This window comes from Crotalus tigris, unplaced genomic scaffold (genome assembly GCF_016545835.1).
Source record: "Crotalus tigris isolate CLP2741 ecotype Arizona unplaced genomic scaffold, ASM1654583v1 scf7180000023638.494280, whole genome shotgun sequence".
Classification (NCBI taxonomy): Eukaryota; Metazoa; Chordata; class Lepidosauria; order Squamata; family Viperidae; genus Crotalus; species Crotalus tigris.
The window spans coordinates 61841-88674 of record NW_024100095.1 but is presented as its reverse complement, the minus strand read 5'-3'; the positions used below and the strand labels follow the sequence as shown (position 1 = coordinate 88674).

Genomic DNA, 26834 nt, shown 5'->3' with positions numbered 1-26834 from the left:
ATTACATCAAGACTCCCTTCGAACGGAAGACCTTATAAAATTAATGGGGGTCTGCCTTAACACTTATTTCACCTTTCAGGGCACGATGTACGAACAGATTAAGGGAACTCCCATGGGGTCGCCGATCTCCAGCGTGATCGCAGAGGTGGTGCTCCAGCGACTGGAACACATAGCGTTGGCCCAATACCAACCAAAATTTTGGGCCCGCTATGTGGACGATACTTTTGTGGTCATCAAGGAGCGGCACAAGACTGGCTTTATGAACATCCTGAATTCGGTATACCCAGACATCCAGTTCACCATGGAAGAGGAACACCAGGGCAGCTTAGCGTTTTTAGATGTGTTAGTACAGCGCCAGGTGGACGGATGTCTGGCTACCAGGGTATACCGAAAACCCACATGTACAGACAGGATGTTACACTTTGAGAGCAATCACCCCATGGCTCATAAAGCCAGCTGTGTCAAAACCTTATTCAAGCGAGTGGAGTCGCACTGCAGCACTGCTAGAGCCAAGAGGGAGGAGAGAAATTATCTCTTCCGGGTGTGTAAACACAATGGGTACCCGGCCAAATTTATCAATCGGTTCAACAAACCATCTGGACCCCGGAGTGACCCCACACCCCAAAGACTTACACCCCAAGCAACCACACGCATTACTCTCCCCTATATCCACAACGTCTCAGAGGCCACTGCAAGGATTTTAGCACCGCATAAGATACAAGTGGCCCATAGACCCAACCAAACACTGCGGGCAGCTGTCATGCGCCCAAAGGACCCGCTCCCCAGCACCGAAAGGTCGGCAGCCGTTTATAAGATCAATTGCATGGACTGCCGATCCAATTATGTTGGGGAGACAGCCAAACGGATTAAAACCAGGGTCCACGAGCATAAGTTAGCAGTAAGAAGGGGAGATCCACATTCCCAAATATGGGCACACATGGCGGAATTAGATCATAAATTTAATTTCAGTGAGGTCAGCGTATTGGCTAGCGACAATACCAAGGGGGGCCGCCTACTTAAGGAGGCATGGCTCTCGGATGACAATTCTATTAACCGGCATGTGGACCTGTGCCCGGCATACATGGCTTTAAGGCTGTGGAGCACTAATAATCAAGGACAGCACCCCCGACGTCCCAATAATAACTCTAATGGCATTAAGGGAGATACAGATACTCGAAATATGGTGACCAAGTTAGAAGAGAGGAAACCACAAGAAGGAGAAAGAACTCAAGAGATCAAGCCACCGTTCCCCCCGCTTGCGTATCCCGGAGAGCTTCGGAGAACCTGCATGGCCACCGACGATGCAGGGAGGAGGAGACAAGCTGAGGAAAGACGCTGTAAAGATCAAATAGACTGCGATTCTATCGCTACCCTCTCCTCCGGACCGATCACTCGTAGCAGGAGACGCGCCGGACAGCTGAGGGCAGCGACGAGCGGGGAGCCCCCGCCCCTCGCCACCTATGACCGAATGGCCTGCCCTTCGATTTTGGACTGCCGACGATCTATATCTACTTATAGTGAGGAAGGACGCTGCAAAGATCAAGCAGATTACGATTCTACTGCTAACCTTCCCTCCGGATCGATCATTCGCAGCGGGAGACGCGCCGGACAGCTGGGGGCAGCGACGGGCGGGGAGCCTCCGCCCCTCTCCACCCATGACCGAATGACTTCCCCTTCGACTTTGGACTGCCGACGAACTACATCTACTTGGGAGGGGCGCGTGAGATCACCTGGACGATACCTACCCCAAGAGGAAGAGCGAAAGCGCGGCTCCACCGCTACCCTCTCCGGATTGCCCGAACAGGGCGCAGCGCGCACAAAACGATTACACACAGGGACAGTTGAGGAATCACCACTCCTCCCCCCGCATTCAAAAGCTCCCCCCCTCCAGCCCCAGATCGATAATGAATTACAACTACCTCGAAAGGACCCATGTGATCACTTGAATGACACCTGCATAAGAAACAAAAATACCAAAATTCAACAACAAAAAACTTGCCATAGGAAGAATGATGGAACGAAGGAGGACTGTAAAAGAAACACGAAATGCACGTTGCCATTTACCCCCGAGGGAAAAGAGCTCAAATATAGGGACTGTTGCAACCATAGAGACACTTGCCCGCTCACCTCAAGACTGAGGGGGAGAGGGATGGAGGAGGATGAACGGACGGTTGAGATGAATAGAAAGGAGCAGACCAGCCGCACGCAGTTATCCTATTTAGGCCCGATGACGAGGTCGAGGAGTCGTGCGCAGACTTCACCACACCTATAAGAATGACTCTCCCACTCCCTGGCGCACTAGCCCTGAGGATGCCGGCAGGTGACGGCGAAAGCTAGGCGCTTTTTAATAAAATTTTATAATTTTACTACCCTGGTGATCATTTTACTTTCCTATCATATATATTATATATATATATAATATATATATATAATTATAGTATATATATATATAGATATATAACTACCAACACATACTACATATACAATACATACATATACATACACACACACACAACACACACACACACACACACACACACTAAAAATAAAAGTAAAAATATGACTCTTGGGAATATCCATACTATTAAAACAATGATCACCAAGAGAATGCTTTAAGAGAATAAAATTACATACACACACAGGTAAAAAAAGGATATATGCAGTGTTATCTTCATTTTAGATGTCAAAAGGGTCTCTCTCTCTCTGTGTCTCTCCCTCCCTCCCTCTCTATCTGCCCTTGGTCTGCCACTCCTCTTCCCCCACTCTCTTTTTTCTCTCTCTCTCTCTCTCCCCCCCTCCCTCTCTCTTTCTCTCTCTCTCTTTCTCCCCCCCTATCTGCTGCTCACCTGGCAAGCTTCAAGCTGTTGTCCAACAAGCTCAGGGGTAAGCAACCTCGTCTCTTTTATGACTCATGGACTTCAACTCCCAGAATTCCTGAGTCAGCCTAGCTGGGCTAGCTAGCTCTCTCCTGCCCTTCCTGCTTCCTGCTTCCTGCAGAGACGCAGCAAAGGGAGAAGCTCCGCCCAGTAAGCTTTTCAGCTCCTCGGAGAACACTGTGAGTGCACTCTCTTTTACACACACACACACAAACACACACAGAGAGAGAGAGAGAGAGAGAGAGAGAGAAACAGGGAAGCGCAATTGCCTCTCTCTGTCTCTGTCTCTCTCTGCAAAGGCAGAGGAGGCTGGGAGCCACAGGGGAAGGCTCAAAGAGCCGCATGCGGCTCCGGAGCCGCAGGTTGCCAACCTGTGGCTTAGCCCTTCTAATTTTCACGTCTCCTCTTACAAGGAAAAAAACAAACCATGATGTTGGCTGTTGATTTTTGTGGTCACTCTTGTCTAGTTCACATTTCCCACCCAATTGATGGGACTGGCATTACTAGGTGTTTCAAACTGATCTGCTCCTATCCTCCTGTGACCCAGGGGACACAGCGCCTATATGTGAATTGCTCATTGATGATTACATAATTATCTCAAAAGTTTTTCCCTTCTGCAACCTGCAGAAGAATTGCTACTTCTAGGAAGAGTTGCCAAAGAAAGGGTCTTCTAATATCTTTAAGACCAACCTATGTTTTATAGTATAAACTTTCAGAGAAGATTAATTTCTTCAAGAAGCCAGTTCATTATTTTCTTCTCACATCTTCCCTATGCATGAATCAAAGAAAGGGCACTGTTGGTATCTCACACTGACTTTTTTCATCAGGAAACATTGACTTGACAGTGGAATCTTTGGGGTTCTGTTCAAAAAATCACTTTTATATATGCTTGTATTTTATCCTAGATCAAGATAAATACCTTCCATTCAGCTTTTTTAGATGCCTGATGCTCAAGACTCTAGCTCAGGGGTCCCCAACCCCCGGTCTGTGGACCACTACTGGTCCGTGGAATGCCAGCAACCGGTCCACACAAAATAGCAAAGCCCCATCCATGAGATGCAGGCAGCACACAAAACCACGCATCCTCCAGTCCGCGGAAGAACCTCTCTCCACAGAACCAGTCCCTGGTGCCCAAAAGATTGGAGACCTCTGCTCTAGCTCATCCACTGTGGATGCATTTCCTCCTAAAAATTGCCTAAATAACACTGAGGATCAAAATGGAATCATAATACTCATTGTTAAGGATGTTGATCTGGATGACATCGATAAGCCACTTTTCTTAGGCATGACTAGTTTCCTTTTTTGGAGGCATAATCAGAAAAGGAAAAATCATGAGAGATAACCACACACAATTCAACTTTGAAAGGCATTAGCATATGGTATTGTGAAAGGGATCACTGAATTGGAGAAAATGACAAGTGGATTAGGCAGTAAACTTGCCTTGAGTGTCAGAGAAACTTCTCATTGCCAATTGCTGGAGAAGCTGAGCTGAAAGTTATTACTGTATTCATGTTTGATTGTGGGTTTCCTGAAGACATGTGGTTGGGCTCTGTGAAGAATGCTAGAGTAGGCAACCCTGTGGTCTAATCGAGCAGAGCTTTTTGTATGCGCCTGTTTTAGTAGCTATTTAAATAGTGACAAGCTATAAACAATTAAGAGAAAGTTTCTCTGCGCGGTCTGATGAAATCAGCACAGAATATGTTTTGAACACAGTGAAACTCAAAATATGAATGTGATCTTAGGGATCTTAATTTGATGTAAAATTTGTTCTGAAATCAGGTGGGATAGAGCTTAAATGAAAAGAAAAGCAATCTTTATGGAGACTTGTTATTACATAGGTTAAAGAAGTGTGTTGTTTTTTTTAAAGCAAATGTTGCCTTCTTTAGCCAGTGTAAAGAGCAGTGATGGTGAACCTTTTAGAGACCAAGTGCCCAAACTGCAACCCAAAACCCACTTATGCATCGTTGGGTGCCGGGTGGGTGTGGCGATTGGCTGGGTATGGCTCATTGGGTGGGTGTGGCCCATTGGGTGGGCATGGCTACGGTGGTAACGGCAGACTGGGTGGGACTAAAAAGTTCAATCAATCAATTCCAACTTTGCAAGATCTTTTTTTTTCCCCACAAGAAGTTGAAATTGATTGATTGAACCTTTTTTTTTTTTTTGCACACAGAGGCAGAGGCCTAAAGCGAAAAGGTTTTATAAAACCCAGCTGAAGGCCTAGGACTGGGGCGATGGCACGTGTGCCTACAGAGAGAGCTCTGAGTGCCACCTCTGACACCTGTGCCATAGGTTCACCACCACTGGTATAGGGGCTTTGCCAACTCCCATCCAACTTACAAATCATGAAAAAAATAAAAATAACTTAAGTCCTATTCTCAGTACATGTTCTAGCATGTTTAAGGAGCCCAGTTCCACATTCCCTGGTCTTGAAAAGTGGGCCTGGTGTAATACAGTAGCTGTAAAGAGCATTTTATTCTGGATGGTTGCCCAAATACCCATTAATCCAGTCATTGAATGCAAACCATCTCTATTACTCGAGATTAATAGTTCCTTATGGCACGCTGGCATTAAGATTATTGTCTTATAGGTATGAACAATCTCTGCCTGGAGGCATATCATCATATGCATACATTTTTATTTACTGCGCTGTTTGGATACAAAGCACACATGTGTTTGAAAACTTTGCAAAGTTGGATATAAAACTACTGCAATTTTTATTTTAAATAGCTTAGTTTGTGCGGCTGTTAGCCTTCACTTCCTAATAATCCTATATCTGAATATTGGTATAAAAATAACACTTCCCTAAGTAGCTTTTAATTTCAAAATAATTCATCAGTTGATTCTTGAATCTAATTTCAAGATTTATATCTGTGGTTATTCTTGCAGGCATACAATCTGGGCCTAGCAGATAAACTGTAGCATTAAGTTTTTTCATTTGGCAGAGGCTAATCGTTTCATATTTTTCTTAAATTATGGATGGAAGGCAGTTGGAGAAGAGATTTTGATTCAGAGGATATTCGTTACCTCCCAGAAGTGCCTCTGAACTTTCCAGATATGGACATAAATGGCACAAACTTCTACATAGACCCCATGAAATGATCGAGGTTTGTGCTGATTATGCAGTTCCTGTTCATTTCAAGAGTGCTTACGCTCAGTGTCAAACTTCATTTGAGACTCAGGAAGCTATATAAAGTCATGATTGTTCTGATAAGTTAGAAGTTTTCTTCAAATCCCAATTCAGCAGGTATGGTTTACAGATTTATTCTCAATTAATGGTTTTGTTTGTGTGTTAGTAACTGTAAAGAATTTACTACATCTAGGGGCTAAATCCTCATTTTCCCAGATGGCAGACTAAGGAAAAGAGTTTTGTGATTTATCAATGACACATATTTACTGTCTAGACAGAAATAGCTTCCAGCTTTTCTGAGCTGCTTCAATAATGTCACTAGAGGCTTTCCCCCAGCTATGGTAGTCAAATTGAATAAGCTTCTGTATTGTTACTACCGAGTCCTCTATGTGCACTTTGTTTACAAAGTAAATAATATGATAACCCTGGATCAATGTAAGTGTATTGTAAAGTGTGCTATGTTAATTTAAAATAGTGCTTTGTTAGCATCATTTGGAGTATGTGTCATAGTTATTATTATAGTGTCATCTGTGTGCATAGTTATTAGTGTCATCTGTGTGCATGACACTTTGAAAAGTATAAGGGCAGATCTCTCTTTCCTCTACATACACACAATTTAGCAGAGCCAGAATAACAGAACAAGAAGGAAGAGTAAAGACTGGTTGAACAGAGGGAAACTATATGCAATCATTTCACTTATATGATTTTACTTATAGGCTAAATAAGCGTTCTTTAAGGATATAATTGAAACGCTTAAGTGACATCTCACAGGTATTCTGGTTCGGGCAAATTCTGGCCATTTCTGCTTTTTTGCCTGATAAAGCAACTAGTTCAAACAGCATATTTGTGAGATAGAAAGAAATTTCTTAATTCTTTAATTTGTTTTGAGAGTATTTTCATCACTGGGGATGGGTAGAGATGCTGGTTGGGTTTTCTCCCTCTAGCTTAGCTCTGGGCTTTCTCTGAGTAAAGTTGAGGACACCTGTTGAAGTTCTAAGATGGCTTAGGACATTTTTAATTATTTCTTTCACCACAAAAAGAATAAAAGTGATAAAGTCAGGTAGAGGATACACAACATGTTCCTGATATATTTATTATGTATCTTTTTTACTAAAATGGTCAAATAAATTATCAGTGTTAGGGAAGGGACGATTAGCTGCCTTCTCAGAGTAGCAATAACCATTGGGGCTTCTTCCTGTGTTTCTTTAGGTATTCCATTTTTTAAAAGTTTTATGTTTTTCATTAAGTTGCCTTATCACCATTCAGTAATGTGCAGAATGCTCACCTTTCTTGAAGAAGCTCAAATTAAGGTCAATCAAATTTAGTTGTTGCTGTCACTAGTAATATTTGTTGGCAAAGGTATGATACAGCTATATGTTATAAAATACCATAGGATCATTTAGAGGGTAACTGTGATTCTTCAGGTCTTACTCTAATATTGCAGAATTCTCTGTCAGCAGCATTTAGTCACAGAAAGACTGATAGTGGCACCTTAGTCTTGGGGCCATGTTAGAGAAAGAAAAGGATAAAAATAGAATACGTGACACATGCTTCCCGTACTGTCAGCCAGGAACAGAATTCATTCTTCCAGAGCATGTGTGGAAAATATGTGAGAGTGTGTGTATGCATATATAGTTCTCTTTCCTACTGAACACAAAAGCAACCGATACACAAACATAAAACCAATCCTGTAACAGTGGAGAAAATTACAATATTCACTATTGGGAAAAATATTTTTCCTAGTAGTTTGCATATATAGTTCCTAAATGATTTCGTAATATATTCCTAACAATGTAGAATGCTAATTTCACCTTTCCAGTCACATAGTGGTCTTGTATATTTGATATAACTGTTCCATTTTGAGGTTTTATGTGCTTAACAGGAGAGAGGAGGGACAATTATTTCTGTAAAGTGTGGTAGGAAATAATTTAAGAAATTTAGGAAATTGGAAATCTTCTTTGGACGGCGGTCTTTGTAAGCAAAACCCATCTGAAAATGATGGCTTCCTACCTTAAAAATACGATACTGCTAGATCTATCCCAGTTATAAAATGAGTATATAATCTAAAATTAAGCACATAAATATGTTCTTTTAAAATATTAATTCTCATATCATGTTTTATTTCATAGTATGGTAGTAGCTGTGTAATATAATAATAGAAAATATTATGTGATCAATGGAGCTGAAAAAAAGAAAAGAAAGAAAGAAAATAAAATAAATGGTATCTCTCATATTGCCCATGTTGAGTGCAAATAATGGGAGTGCAAATATTAGATTGAGCAAATTGGGGGGGGGGAAGGTTGGGGAAAACCGATCTATATGCTTTTCCCAGGTTAGTGCCAAATGCAAATGCATTTTGAGATAGGTATTTGATATGTTTGTACTGAGAACAAGTTTTTATATTGTAATGCACAAATAGGTGGCTTTGATAACAGTTTAATTCTTTTTCTGGGTCTGCTTCTGGGCTTGATGTAAGTGGCTAACTAAGCACATAATACATTTATCGGCAAACATCTGGCTTGAATAAGTAGCCAAAATAATTGCAAGATCTGTTTTCAAATTGAAAACAAAGGGGATGAGAAGATGTGTGGCAATAAATGTCAGAGAAATATGAACTCATACACTGACCACAGGCTTCTTGGTCAAGAACTGTAGAGCTGAAAAACTAATAGGCCAGTCTGCTACACAAAGGGAGCACCAGAACTTCGGAGCATGTGCTAGCACTTGCTCTAGATGAGCAAGATTTCTGCTCATCACATGGACTCAGAGCTGAAATAAGAACAGCCATGGATGTATTGTACTGGTGCTCTAGGAAAGGTCTTACTGTCTATGACATAAAAAAACCTTTTTAGCCTTTCAGGCAGAACTACAAGTTTTAAAACCAAGCCTATCGTAAGATGGACATTGAACAATGCCATAGTTCTAAATGGTAACTATTTTGTCTATTTTCCAGTGTTCTGCCATCACTACCTGTGTTAATGAAGATATACCATTTAGCAAGTGGGTATAATAATGAATAATGATATTGTTTAATTAATTTTGAATCATCTGATATTCCTCCAAGTTAAATAAAATGCAGAAATAGTAAGAGGAGGTGATTTTTGTCAAAAATGTTCTTTTTAAAATTTGCAACTGTCAAGAGATTTGTCTTTCATGTGACATCATTATAGATCTTTATCGGAAAATGAACCTCACATCTTAGACGTATTCTCATAACTCACTAGGAAATGCTACAAATCATAGGAAAGATCAATATTAGCATTTAGTAAAATGAAACATTTTTTTCTGTCCTCTTGTGGCACTTGAACCCTTGAATTTTGCTGAGAGCAATTAAAAAAGGAGGCCCACTCATCCTAGTTATATCAAATTGGGGTAGATGTGGACTATTGAACTTGTCTGTTATTGAAGCTTTAGCTCAAAAAGGGTTTTGTAATGCAGCATTACTATTGGCTACAAATCATATCTCTGAGTAGTTCATAAGAATTCATTTAAATAATACTGCTTTCCATTTTTCCCACTGTATATTAATACCTGTTTTTATATGATGCCGGCAGCTCAGCAGCTGGTACACAAATAATTTGAAGACGATGTAACAAATCTAGTTATTAAAATTTACACATGTATTTAAAGCCCAGTTTTCCCATGCTAATGTAAATAAGCTACAAGGGAAACTGCCATCCCAAGCTGCACACCAGTTTAAGGCTTTCTGTTTATGCCTAATGAGTTTTGCATTGACTCCATGTAGTGATTTCTGCATTTAAGAGATCTATTAGTACAAGGGTGGGCAACTATGGCAACTTTACACCTGTGGACTTCAACTTCCAGAATTCCTGAGCCAGCATAGCTCAAGATTTAAAGTCCATAGGTCATAGTTGAAGTCCACAGGTTGTGAAGTGCCATAGTTGCCTACCCCTGTACTAGTATAAAAATCTTGTCATTGGCCAAGCTAGAGCCGATTGGAGTCATAGTGGAAGTTCCAGTCAAAACCTTGAGGGCACCCACCTGATTGGCTTTGTAACACAGCTTAGGTTAATGAAGCTTTCCCAATGCCCCCAACTCTGCCCCCTTTCCCTTCCTTATTCTTTGCTTTCAATCTGAAATGGCAGCTCCTTCAATCATTGCAAATAAAGTTTTGCCAATATTCTGAAAGCTCTTTGGTTAGTGCTTCGTAGACAAGTGAAAAAACAACCTACAATCTCCTTCCACATTCACATGTTTCCTAACATTTTGTGGGGTTGAAACTGCCTAGTGCAATGGTTCATTTAGAGAATGTAACAACAGAATGATGTGTTGGCTCAGGAATCTCCTCACCACACCCTTATCCATCCCGCAACCTCCCTAATTAGAAAAACACTCCATGCAACAGTGTTTGGACTCTGATACAGAAGATTTTTGTTTAATTACACCCCCCCCCCCCCAATATAACGTTGGTTTGTTATATTTCTGTACCAGTGACTTGGATAATTATGGAGCAAATAAACTTATTGAGATTGTACAGTTAATAATCTGGTTGTACCTTTAACAAGAAAAAGTCACTTTTGCTGCCCTTATATCTGTGGATTACTGCAAGAGATTAGAATTTACAATTTATACAGATGTAAATTTTGCATAAACATAAAACACTTGGGTTAATATTCCTTTTTGAAAAATAACCCAATTTGTTGAATGTATAGTTGCAATATCAGTAGACTCAAAAATTGAAACTTTCATTAAATTTCTAGGAGATTATTATTATTAAAAGAATATTACCTCAAGATAAATATATTTTACGAGGGATTCCACTCTTAATCCCCATTATATACTTCATACAGAGATGAGGAGGTCTCTCTACCAAGTTAAAGTCCCTCAATTTAGCAAGTTGAGATCACATTAGGATTGTAGTGGGCTTTTATTTTAGTATCTATATTCTTTTGAACAAGACCTTCTATGAATATTCTCTTTACACTTCTGAAATCATAGAAATTTTTAAAATCCAGGTACTGTATACTAAATCTTTGTTTTCAGTCTGGAAAACTGCCAGGCAGATTTGGTAGTGGATAGGTCAGTGATTACAGTTTCATCTGGAATCAATGAGAAATTAATTGCTGTGGAATATCTCACATTTGAAATTAATAGGGAAAAATATATATTGGGTGCTTGATGCAAACAAGGAAACAAGAGTTTGAATCATCTGATTTCTGTTGATTCCTTTAAAGACCTTGAGAGATTGAGTGTTAAATATGACTCTTTATAATGTTAACTTGGCAATATATACAGCTGAAACATGTTGTAGCCTGAATTCTTTAGCAACATCCAAAGTTCCCATAGAAGCAAATATCTCAAGATTGAAACGTGGAGTTCTTGATGCTCTCTGAGCTTGGTTGTTTGCTTGCAGATGTTTCATTACACAATCAGATAATATCAGCAGTGCAAGGCATATGCAGTATTAGGATCCTTAAAAGAATCACAACAATTCAATTTTATAAAAAAATAAAATGAACATATAATACTCGTTACGATTGTAATGGAGCCTGTGCGTCAAGGTAATTAGTGACAGCAATAGAACAGGTTGGTCACGTGACCAACATTATTTTACAACCTTTTTTATGATAATCATTAAGCAAACCAATAGAAATAAATGCCAGTTTTCAGCAGAACCAATGTAAAACACAGAATGCTGCAAATGGTCATAAATATGGCCCACTTGTTGAGCACCCTAATAATGAATAAGAGTGAATTCCTGGAACTGAAGTTCATACTGTTGATGTAATATACTTAGATTTCAATAAGGCATTTGACAATGTAGACCAAAACCTACTTCTTGGTAAGCTAGAAAAAGGAGGAATAGACAACCTCATCACCAAATGGATTTGCAGCTAGTTGACAAACTGTACTCAATGAGTAGTCCTCAATGGTACTACTGTACATCCACAAGGAGAGAAGTAAGCAGTGGGGTATCAGAAGGTACCGTCTTTGACCCAGTACTCTTCAATATCTTCATAAATGACTTAGATGAGGCAATAGAAGGGGAACTCATAGATTTGCAGATGACACTAAGCTGACAGGAATAGCCAGTGCCCCAGAAGACAAACTTAGGATCCAAAAAGAACTTGACAAATTTGAACAATGGGCCCTATCCAATGAAATGAATTTTAATGTGGGGAAAAACAAAGTTTTACATTTAGGCAGGAAAAATCAAAGGTATAAGTACAGATTAGGCAAGACCTGGCTCAAAAACAGTAACTATAAGAGGGACCTTGGAGTCCTAGTGAATGATCACTTGAATATGAGCCAGCAGTGTGCAGCAGCAGCCAAAAAAGCTAATACAATCCTGGGTTGTATAAACAGAGGCATAGAATCAAGATCACGCGAAGTATTAGTACCACTTTATAAAACCCTAGTAAGACCAGACCTGGAATACTGCAACCAATTTTGGTCACCATACTAAAAAAAAGATGTTGAGTCTTGGGGGGGGGGGGAATTCAGAGAAAAGCAACTAAAATGATCAAAGGCCTGGAGACTAAAACATGTGAAGTATGGCTGCAGGAATTGGGTTTGGCTAGTTTAAAGAAAAGAAGAAATAGGGTGACATGATAGCAATATTTCAGTATTTGAGAGGCTGCCATAAAGAAGAGGGGATCAAATTATTCTCGAAAGCACCAGAAGGCAGGACAAGAAACAATGGTTGAAACTGATCAAAAAGAGAAGCAACCTGGAATTAAGGAGAAACTTCCTAACAATGAGGACAGTTAATCAGTGGAACAGCTTGCCTTCAGAAATTGTGGGCGAGCCATCACTGGAAATTTTTAAGAGGAGACTAGACAGTCACTTGTCTGAAATGGTATAGATCAATGGTGGCGAACATATGGCATGCATGCCAGAGGTGGCACTTGGAGCCCTCTCTATGGGCACACATGCTGTTGCCCCAGCCTTGCCTCCCCCACAACCCCCTCCTCACCAGCAGCCCCCCTGGAGGAGAGTCGCCCCCGAGCATGGCCCATGCAAAGCAGTGCAGCCAAGGACATGGCAGCCAGGTAGCGCAGACAAGACTCTGCTCTCACACCTCATCGCGCACAGTTGATGCTGCGGGGGTGGGCAGCGAGCGTGGCCGCCATGGTGCTGCTGGGCTGCCTGGGCGATCTGCGGCAGGCCCTGGAGGCAGTGAGTGGCCCTGCAGGCAGGCGGGCCGGGGGATGGAGGCGGAGCAGGGCCAGAGCAGGGCGAGGGGTAGAATGGGGGCGGGGCCAGGTTTTGGGCACTCGGTCTCTAAAAGGTTCGCCATCACTGGTATAGGTCCTCCTGCTTGAGCAGGGGCTGGACTAGAAGACCTCCATGGTCCCTTCCAGCTCTATCAGCAGCCAGACTCATGAGGATTCAGAAAATGGCTTTATATACAACTATCTATAAGCTCCTTCAGAACTAGGGAAGAGACCTACTATCAGTTCATAGAAAGGCAGTAAAAATAAAAAGGAAAAATGAGGAAGTTTCTTCTCTAATGTATTGTGATATACTGGTTGTAGATAGGAAATAGTTCAGTTGCCAGAATTATTTGTAAACCCATCCTTTTCTACTTAATAAGTCTTGGTAAAGAGACACTAAGAATCATGCTTGCAATAGGAATTACTTTTGGTTTTAGGCGGATGCCAAGGAAGTGACACCCTTGTTGGAGAAGGCTGCTTCAGAGAGTAAAAGCTCATCCATCCTTTTTCCTATTAAGTCCAGATAAGAAAGAGGCAGAACCAAACACAACGCAAGCTTGTCTGTTGATTCTCCAGTTCTATGTTTTACGCCAGTTTCCCTCTTTAGATGTCATTTTACAAATGTGCTGGGATCGTAACTCCTAAACTTAAATCTTCCTTTTAGAAATGGCAGGAGTTTCAGTCCAAGGACTTCTGGAAAACACCTGGTTGGGGAAGGCATCTGTAAGCTGCTGCCAAGTCATACCTGGGAATAGGTCCTATTGAATTAAGTAGGAGTAGTCACATGTCTGGCATTATCAGGCCCAGCAGAGATGTTATACTGTATTCTTTTGGCTTTCTGCACTGTCTGTGTTTGGTTGCATTCTGGCTTTCCAAACCAATGGAAGATGGGCTGTGGGTACGTAAGAAAGATTTCCTAAAACTGTTTTTAGAATAGAATATCTTTATTGTCATTGTGTAAACTCACAACGAAATTAAGTTTTTAAGTTTTGTCCCCTAAATAATCTTTATACTAACTAGGAAGTCACTTCCAAAAATCATGACTCTTGTTTTCTCCGTATACCATCCCACCAAAAGGTGGCTCATACGCCTCTGAAGCTAGATGCCTTTGTTTCACTATAACTTCACTTTTGTGATATTTTGCTAGCTCAGGCATTTTATGAATGTAAGTGAAAATAGTGCCAAATGTGCCAGCTTTAATGGGCTTCTGCATGCAACAGAAGGCTTCTTTTGGCAGATCTCAGCTGTGTGCATATCAGGAGCTCCTGTAATACGGCGTGCCAAGAGGTAGCCAGACACTAGTGCAGATTGAACTACTTAGCTGAGGTTTCCCTCTTCCCTGTCTCGTCCAATCTCTTGTTTTCATTTGTTATGTTTAAGCATCCCATATGTTATCACTATGAGGCTCTGGCTGGTGCTTTTCTCTTTCTTTAAAGTTGCAGTTGAAAAAGGTAAGCAACAGCTGTATAAGCTCAGTTAAAATGGTGCCTCTGATTATTACACAGAATATGCAGTATGCAAAAAGCCTGAATGGGGTTTAAAATAACAGTTTAAAAAATAGTCAGGTAATGCAAAGAAGTCTTCAGTATTGGACCCAATAGATCTAATTGCTTGGATACCTAAAAATGTGGTGCAAATTTAGAATTATCTGCATCTGCCAGTCTCCTTTATGCAAATTCCTTGATATATTATGCTACTTGTTATGAATTTGGCCATCGATAGTTGAAAACCTGCAAGAGAGATGAAACAGAGGTTCAAATTACTGCAATGCCTGAAGCTGGGCTTTTGTAGATAAAATACAGATTCTGTTGTTTTAAACTGATTTTTTTGTCTTTCTGTCTTTTCCATTAAAAAGTTTTCTATGACATTATTGGCAATTTGAAGCAGCATTCTTAAAAGCCTCAATGAAATGCTCTAGGTCATGTAAAATAATGAGACATTCCCTAAGCGCACCTCTCTCCAAATAGCCCTCGACTTACGACCACAATTTCTGTCGTTAAGTGAGACAGATGTTAAATGAGTTTGCCCCATTTTGCTGCCTTTCTTGTCACCGTTGTTAAGTAATCACTGCAGTTGTTAAGTTAGTAACATGGTTGTTAAATGAATTTGGCTTCCCCATTGACTTTGCTTGTCAAAAGGTCACAAAAGGGGATCACATGACTCCAGGACACTATGACCGTCAAAAATATGAGCCAGTTGCGACCTACAACCTAAATGTTGGAGATGTGGCTGTATGGATGCCACCTATTATCACATCTGGTGGTCGTGCAGAGATATAAAAGCCTTTTGGATTAAGATATGGTGGAATATTCAGAGAATTTTTAGAAGGAGGGTAAAATTTACTCCACAATTATTTTTGTTAGGTATAATTACTGATTGTGATACAAAGGAGGTTATATTGATGTTAAATTTGATCACAGCCGCAAGGCTGTTAGTAGGACAATATTGGAAGAAGGAATCTTTGCCTACTTTGCAGGAATGGTTCCTTAAAGTGTCTCATTTGACGGAAATGGCAAAGATTTCGGCTTTCTTAAAAGAACAATCGCAAGAGAAATTTCTTGCTGTTTGGGATAAATGGATAAAGTTTATACAATTTAAACTGGATATAAAAAAATATCACTTAGCTTTTTTATAACTCTTATTTTTATATATATGCATACATCTTAGTGTTATATTCTCTTTTTTTATATAACTTTTTTAATTCTTTTTTAACTAAGCCTATATTCTGCTCTGGGAAGCTCCGGGGGGGGGAGGGAGTGGGTGTTTTGGGGGGGGTTGGGGAAGGGTTGTTTTGTTTTGTTAGTTTTTTGTTTATATTGTTCTTGTATTGTTATTTTTTCGTTTTTCTGTAAAATTTATAAAAAATTTTAATAAAAAAAAAATATGAGCCAGTTGCCAAATGTCTGAATCTTGATCACGTGATCATGGGGATGTTGCAACCGTTGTAAGTGTGAAAAACGGTCATAAGTCACTTTTTTCAATGTCGTAACTTCAAATGGTCACTAAACAAATGGTTGTAAGTCAAGAACTACCTGTATTGGTCCAATATTATATTACACAAAAAAATAGAAAATGAATGCATCCTAATGTGGGTAGGTAAGGAGAGATTAAAACTTAGCCCTATCACTGGTTTTCTCCTTCAGTTAGACTGCCTTTTGTATAAAACATTAATAAATTCCTAGTTGTTGATGTATATGGTACTCAGCAAGAACTTTTTATATTCCCTTTACAGCTACATGGTTACTTAGAAAGTGAACCACTCACGCTACAGCTGTTCATTGGGACTGCAGATGACCGCCTGCTGCGGCCCCATGCCTTCTACCAAGTTCATCGGATTACAGGGAAGACTGTTTCCACAACCAGCCATGAAACCATACTTTCCAACACCAAAGTCTTGGAAATTCCACTTTTACCTGAAAACAACATGAAAGCAATGTAAGCCCTACCTTCTTTTTATGTCCCGTCTTATAATTTTATTAAATTTTACATGTAAAAGACAATATAAATTAACAATCAAAAGAAAAGGTGTATAAAGTAAGAACAGAATAAGGATAGACGTGCAAAAAGGTATAAAGAAAAAGAAAGGAGAGCAACAGTATAAACAAAGAATGACTTCCAACTTCCAAGAATATAAGGCATGCTAAGATTTGGCTCTGTGATACGATGTCCATTTTCCTCAAAAAAAAAAAAAAAAAAAAAAAAAAAAAGGAAAGAGAAAAAAATGTTTTTAAATTTTATCAATCTTTAAATGCATATATCAAAATTTGATTTTTCTCATCTCCTGCAAAAGTTCACAAAGGACTTCCAATTATAGATCAATTTCTTCAGTGTGTTTTCCTTTCACAAGGGTCGCTAACTTAGCCATTATTGCCAATTCTTTCATCTTTATTAACCATTCCTCTATCTTAGGTAGCGTAGGATCTTTCCAGTGCTGAGCATTTAAAAGTTGTGCTGCTGTTTTTGTATATAATAATAAAACACCATGTGATTTTTCCAATGTTTTATCCATAAGCCCTCACAAAAAAGTTTTTGATCTAAGTTGTACATTAATTTTTTGAAGATTTTTTTGAATTATATTACTAATTTTACTCCAATATTGCTTAGCTTTTTTGCAAATCTACCAAAGGTGGTAAAAGATTCTTATTTGAGTTTTACATCTATAGCTACTATTCCTGTAGACATTTTAGCCAATTTATTTGGGGATAAGTACCATCTATACATAATTTTGTAAAAGTTCTCTTTGAGGTTAATTCAGTCCCTTCATCCACATGTTTTCCCACTGATCAATTGAGAAACTTCTATTTTTATGTCAAGGAATCTCGTAGGGTTCTGTTTATCTTATTTTTTTAAATTAAATTTTACATTTTTTCCAGCTGCAGAATTTTGTCCAAAATCTTTTTACTGGTTTTTCAGTGTTGAATAAAATGTATAAATATTTTATTCAACACTGAAAAACACTGGTTGTTGTTCTCTCTCTCTCTCTCTCTCTCTCTCTCTCTCTCTCTCTCTCTCTCTCTCTCTCTCTCTCTCTCTCTTTCTCTCTCCCTCCCTCTCCTCTCCCCCTCCCTCCCTCCTCTCCCTCCCTCCCTCCCTCCCTCCCTCCCCCCCTCTCTCTCTCTCTCTCTCTCTCTCTCTCTCTCACACACACACACACACACACACACATACACACCAACTGCTTCCTTGCCATTTAAAATCAGCATATCGGTTACAGAGCTGTAAATATCTCCTACCTCAGCTCCTGTTTTGGGTACTTAACCTGACACCATCTTATTCCTGCAATCTATTCCACAGAAAACAAGTTTGCTAGCACTCCCACAAAGAAAAGAGAGACTGAATGTTTTTCTGTTAAAAGAAAAAATAACCAAAGGTGGGGCAGGGGGTTTGAAGCTGCAACTAAATGAGACACACAAGTATTAGGGGAAAAATATACAAAATCTTCTTGTGGAATTTTTAGCCTTCAGACAGTATTAAGAATGAAGAACTCATCTATTTAATTCATAAAGAATGGTTCTGCCCAAGTGAATTGTGTGCAAGTAGAGCCAAAATGGAAATAAATACAAACATTTCAAATAAATAATTGTATAGGTTATGATAATTTTCCTAGCCCCAAATTATCTCACTTGAAAAAAGGCAATGTGGCAGATAGTTATACAATCAAGACCTCGCTCCTTTTTTCTGTTGCCATTGTGCCCTCGGGTATTGTTAAAAATTGGTTTGTGTGTATTTAGTGTGTATTTTAAATAACATCTGCAAATGTTTTGTAATATTAAATGGCATATGGAGCTGGAGGGCAGGGAGCTAGAATAATAGCAAGGCACATTGTCACAGAAAGTGATCAAGAAAAAAACCTCTAGGTACTTATAAAGTGATACCACATGGAAGCTATAATCAGAAACATATTTATCCGGCAATCAGACCCAATAAAATGGAAAAACTTGCTTTTGAAAATTGACATACAATTTTAAAATGAACAAAGCAAGCAAATAAATCTGAATTAACCTGCCTAAGATTGCATTTTATGAGTGGCAAGAATATGGCTATATTTGAGCTAACTATTGACACTCTTACAAAGCAAAATGTGTAAGATAGCATTTAGATATGAACTGTCTAAACAAGATAATGCATATTAAGAAAAATGGTTTTCCCTTGTAGCTTCACTGCAGGATCAGCTTCTTAAACATAATTATTATGTATTATTATCAAAATCTCATTGCCTGAAACTCTTAGGACTCACTGTGCATTAACCAGTTTAGCCTAGTATCCATGTAATAATATATAAATAGTACTGCTGTTTGGTGGAATGTCAAAATTAATGAAGTGTGTGATCCAAACAACTTGGATAAATAAAGCTGTGTTACAGACATATTTATACTGGTTCTGTAAGATTGTATCTGTCTCAGGAATTGCAGTTATAAGCAATCAAAGCCTTGAAAGAAAGATTAGTCATGAACTACAGTAGCTTCTTATTAGCTCATTTCTCATCCTCTTATCTGAAAATGGTAATATCCAAAATCTGGGACAGGAAACACCTCAGTGCCTAAAACATGAATGTGTCTGGTCTTAACACTGTGGTAACAGCTCCATAGGGCAAATCAGTATTTGCTGTTACATTTGTAATTTAGAATAAACATTGCTAAAAAGGAATTGGTAGAAAAGATGGCTATGCTTAGAATGGACAGCTGTAAAAGGAAATGAAGCCGCCAGAAACTGTGGTGGCTAGACATCACCAAAGCCAACATCGGCAAGAGCATAAAACAACTGAAAGAAGTTTTACAAGATCATAAAATGTGAAGAATGGGCCCATAGAATCACCAAGAATCAGACACAATTGAATGGATATCATTATAAAGTGTTGCATTATAACTCCATGATGCATCTGGCACCAAAGTTCTTGCTAGCTCACTTATAGGTCTCAGACTGTGCAACATCCTGACTTCATTAGCAGTCTTGATCCACCATTAGGAGTGATGATGCTTGGCTGTGTTTCAAATCCGACTGACTTGTTTGCTACTGCAGCAACTCATCAAATAGAGCATTTTTTTCCTTTTCTTTTTTCCTGAAAACCAAGACAGAGACAGCTCTGACCATTCTTGATATTTTATAGCAGAAGACTTGTGCCAAATTCTAGTTAAAACTGCTTGTGGGGCTGGCTTTATTCCACCAAACCGAATGGCAAGGAGTCAATTTGTATAAATGTAGCATATGGCCAGTCGTCCTCTGCATTATTAAAATGTAGTTGCTTTTTTCTTGTCTGGCAGGCATATAACAGTCCTGCAATATTTTTATTAGGGAAGATGCACCTATAGAATTTCTATGTAATAAAATTGATAAAAGTACAGGCCCTTGAGAGAAAAATATACATAAGAGACATGATGTGAAGTCTTCAAGGATTTTCTGGGCAAATACATAATCTACCCAAGTTATGCAATAATTACCTCACTTTATTCCTAATTTGAGGCAAACAATAATTTTCCCTTTCATTAGTATCATCAAAGAATCATTTATATTAATCCTGTAAGGGAGGGAGGGAAGGAAGGAAGGAACCTTGGCTTATCAATATATCTGAATCAGCCCTGAATTCTAGACACAAAAAGGAAAGTAAGGCTACTGTAATTGTACAAACCTGGTTTGCTTCTTCTGAATTCTGAGTTGGAACCAGTTAACCATTTGTATTTGCTTATAAAATATTTCTTAGGCTGAGAGACACAAACATGATTTCAGGCACAACCTGGGTTTGTATCTATTCTATATTTTCAGAATGGTCAATATGATATAATGATTTTCAAAATCCAAGCCTAAAACTGGTGATCCAGTGTTTTAATAAGGGGCAGGAAAGAGACTTCTTTATGTGTTTAGTTCTGTGAATAAATTATTTAGGAATTCCTGGTGCCCTTTAATTAGTATTTTTTTCTCTTAAGCTAGCTAAGACACACCAACTATTTAGATGAATGTCATTCTGGAAGCGCGCAAAATTTAAAATGGATTGTTTGTTGTTGTTTTTTGAATAGTATTGACTGTGCTGGAATACTGAAACTTAGAAATTCAGACATTGAACTGAGAAAAGGAGAAACTGACATTGGGAGGAAAAATACACGAGTTCGGCTGGTCTTCCGTGTTCATATCCCTCAACCTAATGGGAGAACTCTTTCTTTGCAAGTGTCTTCCAACCCTATTGAATGTTGTAAGTATCCTTTCTTTCTCAGTGTGTTCATGTTTGGAGTTCAAATGGAAGTTCTTCTGTTGCTCTGAATTCCAGAAAAAGAAGCATCTTGTATTCAGAATATTGAATTTCTCTTGGGAAGAGTTAATGGCAAAAATAAACAAACTTTACTGTTCTTCCAAAGAGATCTTGTAATTGGACTAAGGCACAAGTAACTCAGCAATTTCTCCTCAAACCAAATGCTACTAAAATTTACAAATGTTGTTTGCCCAAAGTAGAATATTTAAAAACCTTAAACCCAGGTATGTGTTAGTATAGATTCACATTTTATTTATTGTTGTTTTTTTTAATTTTCATCAGCCCAAAGATCTGCTCAGGAACTGCCTCTGGTTGAAAAGCAGAGCGCTGATAGCTGTCATGTGATGGGTGGGAAGAAAATTATTCTGAGCGGACACAACTTTCTTCAAGATTCTAAAGTGATATTTGTGGAGAAGGCTCCAGGTATTTAAAATACTATCAATGTTTATGCTTAAATTACCAGTGTAAAGATACAGCTGCAGTATTGCACTAGAATAAAGTTTTTTTTTAATCACACTCTCCTATATTGTTATCTAATTCAACTATTTTGTGACATTAGCAGAAAGATCTTGAACATGTGCACTTGGAACTAAATCTCATTGTGTTTCTGTTTTTCTGAAATGCATAAAAGAAAAATAATTTGTTAATATAACTATTCTAAAGGAACAAGCATATGTTTGTAGCTTGAGTACAAGGGTAAGGAAGATTTCAATAAGTCTAACTCACAAATTTAGCTCTGCTACATAAGTCTGATTCCCAGACATACTTTTGCTGGATAGAAATAGGTATCACGCAGAGAGAGAAAAGCTGGTAGAAAAAAGTAGATGAATAGTATTCGTCTAGCAACGTCAGTATGATTTCACACATCTCTCTTGATACCCACCAGGCTCCTGATTCACCTGACTTTATTTATTTAATTAAAAGATTATTTTAATTAATAGAATGGAAAGCTGGCATATGGAAAAAACAATCTAGCTTCCAACAATCTTCATTTTCCAGGAATTTCTTAGAGTCCCAAAGATTCTCCTGGAAAATGAGCATGGTCAGCTGTAGTCAAATGCCTTATTTGGAAGGGTGTTTATCTGTCCCACTCAGGGGTAAGTTAATGGGTGCTTTTCAGCTAGTTCTGGCCCTAGCAAATGTTTGCAAATGGGCACTGCATCAGCCATCTTGTGAGAGAAACCGCAGCACGGTCTCCAAAATTTAAATTTACCATCCCACCTCAAATTGGGGGTCCTTGATCTGGGGTTATGAGATCTAGCCATTAATATGATATCTTTAAGTAAATAGTTGAATTGAAAATCTAATTTGTATATCTTTTATAAAATCAATCTGAAGGCCAAATAGTAGATCATTAATGGGAACATTTAGCATTTTTATTGCTTCATCAAAACACTATCATAAGGGAGTTGTGCACTGACCTAAAGCAATGGTATAAGAGGTTTATACCATTTAGCCCATGCTTTTGCTGCTTTGTTCTAAATCTGTAAAATCCAGATTTGGATGCTGAGGAATTTTTACAGAATTAAATTCTTTTTAAATTTTAAGAACCTAATATTGTACAGATATTATGCAATGACAGATAGGACTGGTTTAAACAGCAAAATTATATACTGTATTAAATCCAATAATACAATTCCAGTCTCTGCAGAGAAACTATATATTAGAGCCACAAAAATAGAATCATTATTTGTGCATATGTAGCTATTGCAAATAAAATATACTTTATGAATAAATTGAAGTCTCAATTGCCAGGTTAAAGTAAATGAAAAACCAAATACCTCACTTAGCCAGGAATATAAGGAGAGCCAGCAGGAGATACAGAACATTATCCTTAGAATTAAAGTGTGTGTGTGTTTTTGTGATAGGGGAGAGAAGAATTTTGTCAACCATTATAGAAAGCAAAACAGATTTAATAAAGGCACCACAATACAAAATCACTTATAATCTATCCCTGGAAAGATTGTGTTCATTATATTATAAAGCTTATGTGCTCTCTATGTAATTATACATTCTTTTATATAATTTAATAAACATATATTTGGAGAATTCATAACAAACCACCTTATTGTGTAGATTATCTACAAACAAACTCCTGATTAGAAAGAATTTCCATCCTAGACTCTGTAAATATTTTCATTCAAATTCTCTTTTTTTAAGTAGAGAATATGGATTTGTTTCTTGTGTTACATATCGTTTTGTTTTTTATTATATTCCTATTTATTTTAATCTATGGAAATCTGTAAAAGTATTTAAACAGTTAGCAAAGTCCACTGATGACAGCAAGTAAATCTCAAAAATTATTTTCCCTCAACAATAAAAAAGAAAATAAATATTATTATAATTGTAATCAGAATAGAGCTGCAAGAAGACCTTGGAGGTCTTCTGATCCAACCCCCTGCTCAAGCAGGAGACCCTATACCAGGGGTCTTCAAACTTGGCCCTTTTATGATTTGTGGACTTCAACTCCCAGAATTCCTCAGCCAGCGTGCATGACTGAGGAATTCTGGGAGTTAAAGTCCACAAGTCATAAAAGGGCCAAGTTTGAAGATCCCTGCCCTATACCATTTCAGACATGTCGATGTCCAGTCTTTTCTTAAAAACCTCCAGTGATGAAGCACCTACAACTTCTGAAGGCAAGCTGTTTCACTGGTTCAATGTCCTCACTGTTAGGAAGTTAGACAAAATGTTATTAAATATTCATTTGAGATGGCTAAGTTACACCAAAAGTCTGGCTAGAAGTGGAGTGCAAAGACATATATTTCCAGGGACAAATTACACCAATTTTTGCCTGGCTTTTTCTAATCTGAATTTCCCCTTCTGAAAGACTCTGTTTTCATTTGCAAGGATCTGAAAACACCTTGACGCTTTTCAGGATCATTTCAGTCTGCTATTTTAGAATCAAACTGTTAGAAGAATTGGGAGTTGACTAAAGATAATGCAGGCAAAGAGGAGCTAAAAAAAAGGCTGATAGATAAATGGGGTAGTGGGGTGCATAAAAAGCCAGGGTCAATGAAGGCAACAATGAAAGAGGAGGAGCATTTGTTTTTTAAGCTTTCTTGTTTTGGAAAGAGTTTCAGTGGTCCTGGCACAAATGAGGCATTCTACAGCTGTTTACTGAATCCCCTGAACTTCAAGCTGTCTGCTGAAATGCTCAAATTTTTCACTTCTCCCAGTCTTTCTCAGAAGCTTTTGATAATTAGGACCATTTCACCTTCAGCATTCCTTGTGTTCCAAAGTGATTGCAGTACCACACTGAAGCCTGATTGTCCTTAACTGTGCAGTCTGTTAGAAGGACGTGCCTTTTGCTGAGTAAGGCAGTCTTTTCTACTGTCAGATGGAGCTACAGTATTTGGAGATGCAAGCTGACTGAGGCAGACCAATGCCCCCTCATGCTTTCTTATATTATTTTTTCACCCAAGTACAGATAATGAATAAAGATAACCCAAGAGGGCATCTTCAGTTGTGAAGTCAACGGAGAGAGTTATATGGAAAAGAAGAGCAGAAAGGGGCAGACTGAAATGTGTCTGGACATTTCCAGATTCTTCTCTATCTATTTAATCGGGGAGTGTAACAGATTGATTGGAAGAAAAGCATTGGAGCAGCGTTTTGATAGAACAAATTATTTTTATTTCTTTGATTGATTGTTAAAGCTACCCACCAATTTGTCAAAAATATTAAGAAATAGCTATGTTTGGCAGTAATCTTTATCTTGTTTGGACTACAAATCTCCACCCAGCATAGTTATAGGGGATGGAGTTCTGAAAGTATAGCTTCATCAAAACTTTAAAGATTTCTTTATTAAGAATATTTGATCCAGATCATGAGATGTTCCTATAGAAAATTTCCATCAGATAGTAAAAATAATGGCCTAGTGTATAATCTGATAGCTAACCATATCGTATTGTAATTTAAACTACAGTAATTGGTAGCAAACCAACTCAACTAAACAAAATTGTGGTTTCTTTTGTATAATCTAAATAATGAACCAGTTATAATATGTATAACAATGTAATTCTATATTTCAATATTTCTACCTATTAAAAAGCCATAGTTCTTTAATGGGACAGGTTGCTATGCATAGGAAATAATACAGTTTAATACATCCTTTTTTTAAATCTTGAGATGTCTGACAAATAGGCCGGGCTTTTCTTTCTTTTGTGAGTTTAGTGATGGCATTGCTAATGACTTCTTTTTAAAGTGATTAAGTTATATTTGATTTACATTTGGTTTGCTAAATTGGTATCGGTGTCTAAGTTGTAGTTTTTCTTAATGTGATTTCTAAAAATGATACTGATTGGTTATGCAGACCACCCTAGTTATTTGTAATTGGCTGAACATTATTTTGTGCTGAAGTCTTGAACTATGCCTGCCGTTTTGGGCTATCTTTCAGCTGCTGTGATCTCCTGAGAAATGGCATTATTCTTGCAAAGAAAGAGAAAAGGGAAGGGTTGGCCTGCCTTAACAATGACTCATATGAAAGGGAATCCCTGAAGAATGATCAAGTCCATTCTTGAACTTGAAGTCAACAGCAGAGACGTGCTTTCAGTTTAACTCCTTAAATACAGTTTTTTGGCAGACAAGTAGGAGATCCAGGAACATTAACATTGCCTATGGTGTTCTGTGTCTCTTACTTGAAATGGAATGACTAGGCAATAGTATTTGTTGCTTAATATTTTTTTTAGCTAAAATGGGTATCAGAATAAAGGGACATATGACACAAAGGGGCTCATCCAAATTAATTAAACCAAATTAATTTCTAAGTGATGGTGGTGGAGGAAAATTGCTATCTGCAAGAGACGCAGCTTCTCTTCAGAAGCATGCTGTCATCTCCAGAGACATGCTATAGTGTTGTTGAAAGAATTATGGTGTTGATATTTATTGCTTGTGTATGGAGCTATTTTTCCAGGGATGAAATTCAATATTAAATATGCATTCAAGAACTTGATCGCCCAGTTGTAAAGAGAGCAAATGAGAAAGTGTCTGTTCTGTTCTAAAGGTTCAGCTTTCTTAAAATGTTATTTTATTTCCAGAAATGATTTCAGCAGCTAATCGGATTTCCATGAGTTTTTATTTGGTGCTATTGTTCAGTTTACATCACTATTTTAATTTAGAGTAAATTTGTGTGACTTTCAGAAGAAATAATGAGTTGAATATTAATCTAATTTATTTTCCAATTTAAGTACCCACAACTATAAACTACTAAAACTCGTGTGGCTGTTTGTAATCCTCAGTTGGCAAAATTGGAATGTGTAGGGCAAAATTACTGAATAAAGATAACTTGGTCATTCTCTGTTTAAGGATCACCGAAAAGGATGAAATGATAGGTTATGGGTGGTCTAATATTTGCTAAGAACCATGTTACAGAATCAATTCATGCAATGGAAAGCACTTACTTTCTAGTCTCCTGACATGGTTTATGCCCTTCTCAGAAACTGTTCCAGTTTCTCTGAATTTTTTTTAAAGTGTGATGCCTAGAATTGGACGTAGAACTCATGTCGGAATCTGACCAAAGCAGAATAAAGTAGACCTATTGCTTCTTTTAATTTGAAAATAATTATTTTTGTTGTCTATTTGCCTTTTTTGCAGCCGTGTCATGCTACTGACTCATAGGGAGTTTGCAGTGAAATACTATTGCAAAATATTATTACCAAGCCAGGTATCCCTCATCCTGTATTTGCACATCTGATTTTTGTTTCCTAAGGGAATAACTTGCATCATATTACTTTCAGGCCATTTCTTTAGCAAGATCATTTTTAATTTTATTATTGTCTGTAAAATATTAAGTTTCCTACCATAATTTGTGTCATCAGCAGATTTTATAAGCATTTCCTCCATTGACAAAATACTGAAGAATAAAAAGCAGAGTATTTAATGCTGTGGCATGCTCTCAATAAGCTGTCTTCAGTTTG

General features: G+C 38.2%; 1 protein-coding gene across 4 annotated transcripts in view; it reads left to right on the top strand.

Annotated features, from left to right (window-relative positions):
* Window positions 1-26834, top strand: part of NFATC1 (nuclear factor of activated T cells 1) — a 147234-nt gene that overhangs the window by 67362 nt on the left and 53038 nt on the right. For all 4 annotated transcript variants that reach the window (XM_039320453.1, XM_039320455.1, XM_039320452.1 and 1 more), the window contains exons 4-6: window positions 16414-16616; window positions 20693-20865; window positions 21205-21345. In XM_039320453.1, the coding sequence (XP_039176387.1) occupies window positions 16414-16616; window positions 20693-20865; window positions 21205-21345 (517 nt within the window). The remainder of the gene's footprint in view (window positions 1-16413; window positions 16617-20692; window positions 20866-21204; window positions 21346-26834) is intronic.